This window comes from Rutidosis leptorrhynchoides, chromosome 3 (genome assembly GCF_046630445.1).
Source record: "Rutidosis leptorrhynchoides isolate AG116_Rl617_1_P2 chromosome 3, CSIRO_AGI_Rlap_v1, whole genome shotgun sequence".
In the NCBI taxonomy this organism is placed as follows: Eukaryota; Viridiplantae; Streptophyta; class Magnoliopsida; order Asterales; family Asteraceae; genus Rutidosis; species Rutidosis leptorrhynchoides.
Genome location: NC_092335.1, coordinates 660,148,154 through 660,160,340, shown reverse-complemented (window position 1 = coordinate 660,160,340; position 12,187 = coordinate 660,148,154). Strand labels below are relative to the sequence as shown.

General features: G+C 37.2%; 1 protein-coding gene across 1 annotated transcript; it reads right to left on the bottom strand.

The window, feature by feature from the left end:
- Positions 1 to 1,616: 1,616 nt before the first annotated feature.
- Positions 1,617 to 4,858, bottom strand: LOC139902554 (protein FAR1-RELATED SEQUENCE 5-like). The gene is made up of 6 exons (XM_071885165.1): positions 4,801 to 4,858; positions 3,623 to 4,532; positions 3,287 to 3,545; positions 2,421 to 3,050; positions 2,093 to 2,309; positions 1,617 to 2,011 (listed from the first exon to the last, which is right to left on the bottom strand). Exons 1-6 carry the CDS (start codon positions 4,856 to 4,858, stop codon positions 1,617 to 1,619), a joined length of 2,469 nt encoding a protein of 822 aa, XP_071741266.1.
- Between the last annotated feature and the right edge of the window lie 7,329 nt (positions 4,859 to 12,187).

Genomic DNA, 12,187 nt, shown 5'->3' with positions numbered 1-12,187 from the left:
ATATATATATATTAACACATAAAACATGTGAACAATGTCACACATTCAATTTAGTACTCAAACCTACTTAATCTACTAACTTACTATTCAGGTCTATGGGCAACGAACAAACATCCGGTAACTAGATAATCTAAATGCATCAAAGGAGTCTCTATTTCCACGTCTTTCATATCATAAGGTGATCTAATAGAAACAACAGTTTTTTAAAACGCAACCCCTCACTATTAGATGAACCTTTTAGTGGGTTTGTGTCAACTTCATCCAAATCCGGTTGTAAGTGTCTCACAACTGACACACCTCCATCAATGGGGATATGTTTGTGTGTCTTGTGATTAATGTTTACCCGAAGAACTGGATGAACACAAGCATCCTTTGGCTCACCTAATACCCCACCTTGTTTTCGCATATTCACTTGTTGAATGGCTGTATTTTGAAGATTACTATGAAGAATATCCAATTTGTACTTTAAATGCTTTATTTGGTTGAGTGAATAAATATAATTTTTTCACATTTGATGTAGATGTTCCTACCAATTATTCGAAGTTCACACTTCTATCTGATATGCTTAAACATAAAGAAGACGTGTATATATATGATTGACAACATGTATGATGGAGATGCTTGGCTTGACAGATACGGTGTAATTCCGGAGTTAGTGGTGAGTTAAATTATATGCATCCCTTAATTGTATTGTTAAAATTTTTTTTATTGATATTGATGGGAATTAATGTATTTTTTGGCTACAGGAAAAACTTTTCGGAGATTACATTGTAATCAAAACGGGTAGAAATGCCAGAAAACTCAGTCTATCGAGAATAGTAAGACTGAGAATGCCTTGGAGGACTACTGATAATGGGGTTGATTGCGGAGTATTTCTAATGCGGCATATGGAAACGTTTCCGGGTAATGGGATGTCTAATTGGGAAGCTGGTTTTGCGAATGAAGGGGAGATGCAAGACGAACAAATATTTGGTTTGCGTCATAAATATCTTACAAAAATACTACTTTAGGAATTCAATTCTGTAAAATGGAGAGTTGAAGTTGAGATTGATAAATACAATCGCCTGTCAATTGACAAGAAAATAAAGTTGGGAGAGGATTCGGAAGAACGGATATAAGAGCGGCTGACATCATTTGCATGATGTAATTGATACTAATAATTCGGCTTAATCGTTTTTTATTTATTTTGTATTCATGTTCAAACAATTTTTTATTTATGGGTTAAGTTTTAGTATTGGTTTTTTTTAATTCATTTGGCTTTTTTGTTTTGTATGAGTCTTAATGCTATATGATCTATGTTTAATCACTATCTGTTGTTAACCAGCACTTTTCTAAAGTACTGTAAAATGGGTCGTGTTTGTCCCTTCAATAATGGAATGTATAGCCGTAGAGGTGACCAAAAAGTATGTGTATTAGGATGATGTTTGTGCAGACTCAATAAATGGCATAGTAGTAAATGTTAGACTTAACAATATATAATGGATGAATTCAAAAACTCTTTAAGAAACTAGTTTTTAACATCAAACATAATCAAAAGGAACAATGAAACTGTTTTAAACAAGGTAACTAAGACAAACAGAACTTTGTAAAAATTAAGAAGAACCATCATCCGAATCTTAGTTGTCATCATCCAATTCATCTTCATCAGACTCAGCGGCTGCCTCTGCCAACAAGGCTTCAACCACACTTGGATCGGCTCCAGCGTCTCTAGCTTTCTGAGCCTTCTTTCTCTTGCAGTTACGAATGTCATGTCGACGCATCTTTTTACAGTAACTACAATTCCGCTTAGGCTTCTTTGATTTGATGATTGAGTTTTCTCGAGAACTTGTTATTCGGGTCCTCTTACCACCTCCTTTGTTAACAATTCCTTCGGGTGCGTGAACATTAACTTCGGATGGTTGTTGAAATCCAAGTAACGCACCTACAAAATCGTTTTTACCGACCGAATGCTGACATTCTGGATCCTGGTCAACTTTATTAACCAACTCTCTTTGAGAATCGCGAAATGCAGCTAATTTTTCGGGATTTAAAAGCAGTCTGTTGACACAATAATCAACTTATTGGTATATCTCACGAATCAGGGCATCCTTACCTTCTACAATCATCTCAACCTGATTAAATTTGATGTCGGCCTGTATTGGCTTTTCGGGTAGAGCACCACGAGTCCACCTTCTGCAAATGTATTTTTTTGGAAATAGTTTGATGTCATTTATCAGCAAAACAAAGAAAATATGACGACATACTAAACCGAATATCTCAAAATGCCTGCAAGAGCATAGAAATTCTTGACTTTCCACCTTGTATTCAACCTAAACATACATGACTGTGTTAGTATTTTTTGAAAGTTTGGATATAAAAAATGATAATGGTAGGTTGTAACTTTTAATATGTAAGGGTATCTTAAATAATACATTAATTACCTCACTTTGCTTATGGATAAGTTCATCAAAGTGGAATGGTTTTTCCACTCGATCAATGCTCTCGTCAATTAATAAATTCATGTCTTTCACGCTCCTATCAATAATAGTATACTTCTTGATCCCATTAGAGTCTGAAAAATTGCGTGACATGCAATCCTTAGTAGCAGCTTGAATTTCCTTTTGAATTTCCATAAATACAGTACGTGTGAATATTTTGGCTGCATCCCTTTCAATTGTAGATGCATCGTCAGCTATATCGGGTGAGGTGTACTCTGACTCGTGGTCATTTTTAGATTGGGTGAATCGTTGGGAATGCATAGCCGTGTCAAAAAAGCTTAGAAACTCAACAAGAGTTGAGCTATCACTCATCAGCTGCCCAAACATGTGGTTCTCACTCTCGGATCTTGAGGATGTACGCATAAGGCCTGACATATTCCACTCAAGAAAATAAGCAGGTATCCATCTAAATCTCATATCATACATGGTACATAACCACTCGTGTTGTTCAAGGTTGAATTTTCTCATGATACCACCCCATTGTTTTTCGAAATCACTAGGTTGCAGCTTGTTTGTCCAGACAATTTGAGACAGTCGAGCTTTGAATCCAGAATTGCAAATTGAAACACCAACCTAGCAAAAATGCATAATAACTCGATTTAATTATTTTAGACTTATTATATCCGTAAGATATGCACATTAAATCAAATCTAACTCCATCTTTTCCAACAACAGGTTATAAGAATTCAATATTATATAACGTAAATCAAATCCAATAACTTACTATAACATATTCAGATGGTTATATTTGTTCGAATTGAATACAAACATTAACAATTAGCATTGTTTTTTATTTTAAAAAAACAAACCTTAGATGTAAGCTTCTCCGTAATGTGCCACATACAAAGACGGTGTCGTGCAGTTTTAAAAACTTCTTCAACTGCTATCTTCATGGCGGGATCTTGGTCAGTCATCACGATTGTTGGTTCCTTAGGGAACGCCTTCTTAAAGCAATTTAACAACCATGTGTATGAATACACATTCTCTTTGGACAGCATTCCGACACCAAAAGTAACACACTTCTTATGGTTATCGATGCCAGTAAATGGAACAAACTTCATTTTGTATCTACAAAAAATAGGATGAACTTAATAATTTTGGTTATAGTTATGAATATAAGATTACAAATTTATATAGATACTTACTTGTTAGAACGAAATGTTGCATCGAAAGAAACAACATCACCAAAAGCAGAATAATTTCGTTTGGCATGGTCATCAGCCCAAAAGAAACCCCCAAGTATATTATTCTCATCCGTAAAATATTCGAATGAGAAATTAGGACAACTCTCTTTCCTGTTCTTCAACATATCTATCATGATTTGTGCGTCTGCCTTACCTATATATGCAATGATATCTCTCTTCCAGTTGCGACAATCGACCAGGGTAGCACCTACTTTATCATGACCACCAAATATTTTTGTAAGAATTCGATGACCTGCAGTTGGACCAATTCCTGCCAGCAGAAAATTATGTAACATGGTCTTCATGGTATTATCAAGTCTCCTATATGTCTTCAAATGTAGAGAGTAATCAGGATGCACTAAGCAATGGTTGTGTTGCTCTACAAACTTGAATAGTTCATATTTGCCACCTTCAACTAATTGAAGCTTGAAACTTGCGAGACAACCGATACGTTGTGAAGGTCGCGTTCTTTTCTGCTTTTGCTTATTGTTCGCTTGCACATTAACATCAACATTTCCATTGGTGTTATTTTGCTCTTTGTTACTCTCATTAACATCTAAGCTTGGACTGTTATTTTTTATATCCTTGAACCCTTGCCTACTGCAAACAAAATATTTCAACGTAACTATTTTCGACTCATCAACACCCCTTTGACGTTTAACCGATTTCTTTTTCTGGGTCGATTTTCTAATTTCAGAACCACCTTGTTGAGCATACTGTTGATAAAATTGGTATGCAGAATTAATACTATCAAACATAGTTCCTATTACCGGTTTGTAAGAACTGGACACTTCTCGTAGCCAATGTGTAACGCCATCAACCGAAACTATCTTGGTCCCAACAGCATATTGTTTGGGGACAAAATCAAAACCTGATATATTTAAGGTAAAAACGATCAAATATGCATGTGTATTTGATTAACCATATGAGTACGAAATGTACTTGTAAAAGACTGTTATAAAATGCATTAAATTGGATGCATTCTGAATAATGATCTATATCACAATAGTTAAATAGGGTATGCATTGTGTAGCAATTAGATTCAAAAAACATCAAATAAATGTTTACATCATCCATAACGTGTTCAATTCAACTACTACCGAAATATGGATACAAAATTAATTAGAGTGATTATGTACCTTCATCTTCAACTTCTTCTAATTCTTCTACGTTTTCAACTTCTTCAGGGCCTGACATTTTTTTATTAGTATCTGTTAACTCTTAATAATTGTGATACGGATGAATAATTTGGAAACAAAAATCCTACGTTCTTATTTGAGAGTTTGATGATAGTGTAAAAATGCTGAACGTGTTAGTGAGAAGTTAATGGATCATGGGACTAAAAAATAGGAAATGGGTTCATGATGCTAAAGAATAGGAAAAGAGGGAAGTGATTAAAACATTTGAATTACGTATTTTGCCTCCTAACAGTTTATGCTATTGACTATTACACCCTTATCATCTTTTTAATAATTTTAATTTAATTAAAATTAAGTAATTGAGATGTGTGGTTCAGATTTGTTCTCACAAAAGATAAAAATGAGAACGTTCTCATTTAAACGCATATATATATATATATATATATATATATATATATATATATATATATATATATATATATATATATATATATATATGATCAACAGGGATGAACAAAACGGAGGAAAGTGGAAAGAAACAATTTAAGTCACAAATCTATAGAGCTGAATGTGTGTGATAAAGGTGGGGTCAAGATTCTAAAATTAAATATAGTTGAATGTGTGGTTCAATATGCTTTTCCATCACTTTCCCCATTTTGTTCTTCTCTCTTGACGCACATGAAGTTTTTTAGCACATTAAGTGGGGTTTTTTTTTTTAACTTTTTTAAGTTTTTAATCATATAATATTTTTAAAAAAATATATAACTAATGATTTTGGTGTTTACAATTTAAAAAAAAAATTAATCATGCCACATTTATTTTTCAGTAACAAATAATTTTTCCCACGGCATTTTCAGATACGGATAATTAATGTTAAATTTATTAGTAATATATATATATATATATATATATATATATATATATATATATATATATATATATATATATATATATATGTGTGTGTGTGTGTGTGTGTGTGTGTATGTGTGTGAGAGAGAGAGAGAGACTTAAGAGAGTTAATTTTGTATAGCTAAAAAGGAATTCACTATCAAAAAAAGATTTATCATTCGTTAAAAAAATGATCACTCATATGATAATTCGTTAAATATTAATGATTCGTTTCACAATAAATAAAGCCCCATCAATTAAAATTTGTAGGTACGTCTCTAAGATCGTCCATATTCATTATAAATAGATTGGATCAGATGAATATCCATGGATGAAACACCCATTGTCATCCCTAGACTTGGAATGGTGATGGTGGTCTCACTTCTGTAAGGGATCGAGAGGGAACGAGGAATTCCACTGATTGTTGGAACGACGCGCTTCATTCGACAAATGATTTAGCACCTGACCAATCAATCCAAATCTTAGTGATTAAGAATCGGAGTTGAATTCATGATTTTAGTGTGTAATTCATGATTTTTTAAGGGTTTAATATTTTTGAAGGATTTATTTGATACCCCGCAAGTGTGTTCCATGTGTCATGAGTTTACAGATTTTTTTTTCAATGGGCGTTACTGATAAAGAACCTCACGTATCATTTGCTAACTACATGACACCCCACATTAATTAATGTAAGACCCAAATATTTCATTGTACTTAGGTGTATATAAGTTATTCAAGTTGTGGGGTTTTGTTGTACATATTTAAAACAAAGAAGATTTTGAGCTGGGGGTGTTGCACGCCGCGCGGCTATTTGGCGCGCCGCGCCAGTAGTCTGTGACAGATTCCTTTTTAATTAGATATTTTGAGGGTAAATTGGTAAAATCACAAGGAATCCGACTTTAAGGCTTTAGACCAGTTGGTGGAGCCTCATTAACTCCATTTCCATCTACTTCAATCTCATCCATTCAATTTTAGAGAGAGAGGGTTTTTCTAGTGTGAGAAAGCTTAAAATAAGGAAGAAGAAGCTTGAACCGGGTCTAAGTGCAAGCATTAAAGTCATTCATCTTCCCTCTAGCTACGCTTTGGTGGTAGTGGTATGCTCTAATCTTGATTTATTGATTTTAATTTGATTAATGGTTAGGGTTTGGGGTAAGTGATGAACTTAAAACCCATTTGTTAGTAAATTGAGTGTTTTGGGTGAAAATGGGTCATGAAGACCCAAAGATGACTAACTTAGGGTTTTCAAGTATTAATTGATGTTTGAGAGCTTAAATTTGTTAGCTAGTTACTAGCACACCTATATCTAAGTAAATGGGTGTTGTGTGGGTTAGTGGATGACCCAAAATGGGTATGTTAACTTTAAAATGGTCAAATGGGTCATAATGGACCTAAGTTGGTTAATGTTGGTGAAAGATGCATAAACTTTGTATTGAAATGTGTTTTAAACCTATCTTGGCTAATTTTAGGGTTTTGGTGTAAGTTAACCCAAAATTAGGGTTAAGGGTGCAAATGGGTTGAAATTGCACCTTGGGTCAAAATGGCCTTAGAATGGTGAAAGAATTGGTTGACCAATTTGGGTTTGTGATTGATAATATGTATAATATGATAGGTACGATACATTGAGGTCTTGCAAGCTCGGGTATCTTTTCACAAGAGATTTTGAGGTGAGTGGAATATCTATATATGTATGTATATGATTTATGTGCCGTGTTAATGGTGTCACATAGCCGTTTTGTGACCATAGTTGTGAGACATAGCCGTTTTTGTCCACGTTTGATATTTATGCACTTAGCCGTGTTTGTGCATATAGTGGCGAGTAATAGCCGTGTTTTACTCCCTCGTTGTTATCCGTATTAATTGTGCACATAGCCGTGTTTGTGTACATGATTGTGAGTAATAGCCGTGTTTTACTCACACTTTGATCAAGTGATGCCATAGCCGTTTTTGGAACACTTGGGGGTGATGCCATAGCCGTTTTTGGAACACCTCGGGGGTTAGCATACCATAGCCATTTTTGGGAGCTAGCGGTTGTTATGAACATCGATGACTTATTTAGCGAAGTCATTCCCTTGCGAAGAATTGGTTAACCATGGTTTATAGTTGTTGACGTTAGCATTTAATTATTATTATGGATATTATGCTATTGATGTTGCTAGTTGTACGATTTGATGTTACTAGCTTGTTTATTGAGACATTATGCGTTGGTATGCGTTATATGATATCGTAGATGCGAGTAGGTAAGTCTTATATGCATGTGTATATTTATCCTACTCACTAAGCGTTAGCTTACCCTCTCGTTGTTTACCATTTTATAGGTTCGGTTGTGGACAAGGGTAAGGGCATCATATTGGATTAAAGATCCCGTTGTGATAGGGGACGCTTTTGGAGATATTAGCTTTCGGAGTTTGACCGAAACTTGGGTAGTTTAATCTCAAACACCATGCTCATAATGTAGTTTGGTACTTAAACTTTTTGGTGGTCGAAACTCATATTTTGTATTGAACTTGTAACTTGGGTCGTGTGGGCCCCGCTTCGCAAAACTAATTTTATTAATGGAACGTGTTAGTTTTACATATATGAATGTGTGGTTGAAAGCGTTTTGTCCAATTATGCCGGGAAACGGCCAAACATTTTTGTGTAATTGACTCCCGGGGACAGCAACCTGTCCAGGCTATTCTGCGCGCCGCGCAGAAAGGTGGCGCGCGGCGCCATGTGCTGTACCAGCAATTTTTTTTTTTTTGTGATATTTTTACACGGGTTTGGTCGAGGTTTGGTTTGGGATGTTACAAGTGGTATCAGAGCATGGTCTAAGGGATTTAGGCGACTTGAGATAGGTGCCTAGACTTAGACTTTATTGTGTGTACGCTTTATGCGGGACTTGTAGGACTTTGGGTCTGATCGGGAATTGTTAGTGCTTTGGTTTATGTGAACTAACCTTGTGCTAATTGTTTTGTGTTATGTTTAGCAATCATCAAGCGAGATGGACGTTGTACTAGCGAGTTAATGCGACGTGCTCGCGTAACAATGATTAGGTACCATTGTCACGGGTGCAAATCGTATCAAACAAGCAATGTACGAAGATTGTTGAGCAAGATGGGGTAGCGTGGTGTACATGTATATACTTACGTGTTATGTCCTTTCGTTCTTTGTTTAACCTTTTCCATTTTATAGAATGAAGACGAGAAACGGACACGATAACGATATCGGAGTTACAAGCGAGGACTCCGAATTCACGGCCAAGGTTGAGGCCATCTTGAAGAACTACAAGGAGGATTTTCTTGTTAGCGTGAGAAAGGTTTTCAAGGAATCGGTTGACGAGCAAATAACCGATTTAATTAATGAACGAATGAAGGCCACTGTCGATGAGGCACTTGACGCTAGAAATATTTATCCTCGTGGTGAAGGAGGTGAAGGGAGACGGGACTTCCACTACAAAAATTTCAAGGATGCTCAACCCCCGATGTTTAATGGGGTGCGAGATCCGTTGAAAAGAACGTGTTGGATTTCCGATATTGAGGGAGCTTTCCGTATCGCGGAATGTCCTCCCGAAAAGAAGGCGAGGTATGGTTCTAGTATGTTGCGGGAAGAAGCTAAGTTGTGGTGGGATGATAAAATCAATTTATATGGTGAAGAACAATGTATGAGCTTGACTTGGGAGGAGTTTAAGAAGGAATTTTTCAAAGAGTACCGAACTTCTTCCAATCTTGATAGAATCCGAGAAGAGTTGCACAATTTGTAACAAGGTTCAATGGACTTGGTTACTCTCAAGTCTACCTTCTTGGCAAAGACTCGTTTTTGCCCGGAATATGTTGGTGATGATCACAAGCTAATGAAGGATTTCTACCATACTTTGAATGATGAGTTCAAGGGTAAGATTAGTCGGGATATGGCTAAGTCTTTTGATGAATTATTTGAGTTGGCTCGGGTTTTTGAGCCGGAGGTTCCAAGAAAGAGTGATTTCGCTTTCTCCAAAAGGAAGTTTGAAGGTTATAGTCATTCAAACTTTTCAAACAAGAAGAACAAGAACAAGAAGGGGACCGAAAGCGTCGAAAGTGTGAAGAAGGGTGGTTCGAATACTTTTACACCTACTTGTTATAGTTGTGGGAAGCCGGGTCATTATGCCCGTGATTGTTTGACCAAGTCGGTCACGTGTTTTAATTGTGGTAAAGCGGGGCACAAGAGGCCGGAATGTCCCGATTTGAATAATGATCATGTCAAGAAGTTAGAAAAGGTGGCGGGCACGGCTAGGGGTCGCAACTACTTGATGACCAATGATGAAGCCAAACAATCGAACGAGGTTGTCTCAGGTACTTTTATGGTTAACTCTAATCCGACAAGGATTATTTTTGATAGCGGTGCAAATTTGTCGTTTGTGTCTCCAAAATTTGTGCCTAAACTTGACAGACCATTAGCTAAGTTAATTCGTTTGGTAGAAGTCGAAATAGTGGATGGCAAGACGGTGCTAGTGGTTGATGTGTGTAAGAATTGTGATGTTGTTTTTGGTTTCGAAAACTTTAAAATTGATCTAATCCCTATGACTTTGGGCGATTTTGATATTGTTGTGGGTATGGATTGGCTCGATCATAATAGAGCCGATATTGCATGCCATGAAAAATCTATTCGGGTGAAAACCTCAAGTGGGGGAGAGTTAATTATTCTTGGTGATAAGCGGAGAAGACTCGTGCCGATATGTTCTTTTCCACGGGCACGTCATTTTCTCGTTAGTGGTGGCATGGCTTTTCTTGCCCATGTTGTTGATACTCGTGATGAGCCACCACCTATTCGTGAAATTCCGGTGGTTAGTGAATTCGAAGACGTTTTTCCGGATGAGTTACCGGGTGTTCCGGTGGAAAGACAAGTTGAATTTCGCATTGAGTTGGTTCCGGGAGCTACTCCCATTGCTAAAACTCCTTATCGTTTAGCACCGACGGAAATGCAAGAGTTGTTAAATCAAACCCAAGAGTTACTTGAGAAGGGTTTCATTTGACCGAGTGCTTCGCCATGGGGTGCTCCAGTTTTATTTGTGAAGAAGAAGGATGGTAGCATGCGGATGTGCATCGATTATCGGGAGTTGAATAAAGTGACGATCAAGAATCGTTACCCATTGCCTCAGATTGACAATTTGTTTGACCAACTCCAAGGTGCGACGTATTTCTCTAAAATCGACTTACGGTCCAGCTATCACCAAATGCGGGTCCGTGAGGAAGATATTGAGAAAACGGCTTTTCGAACGCGTTATGGGCATTTTGAGTTTGTAGTTATGCCTTTTGGACTTACGAATGCATAGGCGGCATTCATGGACCTTATGAACTGAGTGTGCCAACCTATGTTGGACAAGTCGGTGATTGTGTTCATTGACGACATACTAGTCTACTCGAAAAGTATGAACGAACATGAACGTCATTTGCGTGAAGTATTGAAGACGTTACGGAAGGAGAAGTTATATGCTAAGTTCTCCAAATGTGAATTTTGGCTAAGGGAGGTTCAATTCCTTGGCCACATTGTGAACAAGGACGGTATTCAAGTAGATCCGGGGAAGATAGAGACGGTGAAGAGTTGGAGGCAACCGACTACCCCTACGGAAATCCGAAGTTTTCTCGGATTGGCTGGTTATTATCGTCGATTTATCCAAGACTTTTCTAAGATCGCTTCTTCTTTGACGAAATTGACAAGGAAGAACGCGAGGTTTGTTTGGGAGAACGAGCAAGAAATTGCTTTTCAATTGTTAAAAGAGAAGTTGTGTCAAGCTCCGGTGTTAGTTTTGCCGGAAGGGGTGGAAGACATGATGGTTTATTGTGATGCTTCTTTAAATGGGCTCGGGTGTGTTCTAATGCAAAGAGGTAAAGTCATTGCTTATGCCTCTCTACAATTAAAGGAACACGAGACGAGATATCCGACTCATGATCTTGAGTTCGCGGCGGTTGTGCATGCGTTGAAAATTTGGCGCCATTACTTGTATGGTGTCAAGTGTACGATTTATTCGGATCACAAAAGTTTGAAACATCTCTTTAATCAACGAGATTTGAATTATCGTCAACGTAGGTGGATGGATGTGGTGAAAGATTATGATTGTGAAATACTTTATCATCCTGGCAAGGCAAATGTGGTCGCGGATGCGTTAAGTCGAAAGAGTCATCACCTGGCGTTACGATTGGGGTTGTTACGTATGATTATTACTAACGATTTTCTTGAAAAACTTGGTGTGATTCAAATAGAGGCTTATGTTCACAACAAGCATGCGGAGCGAATTATGGGACAATCGGAGTTCATTACTATGGGCTCGCTGTACGACCCTAATATTTATTATACGAAAGTGTAATTATGCTACATAAAGTGCAGGAAGCATTGTGTAATTAAACAAAGCTCAGATTCTGCCCAGACATCGGTGCGCGCCGCGCACACCCATGGGTGTGCGCCGCGCACGAGCCCAGCGACAGAATTCTGTTTTTTCTATTTTGGGTTTAATGAGGGGCTTTTTGGTCTTTTCACTTGAGGTCGG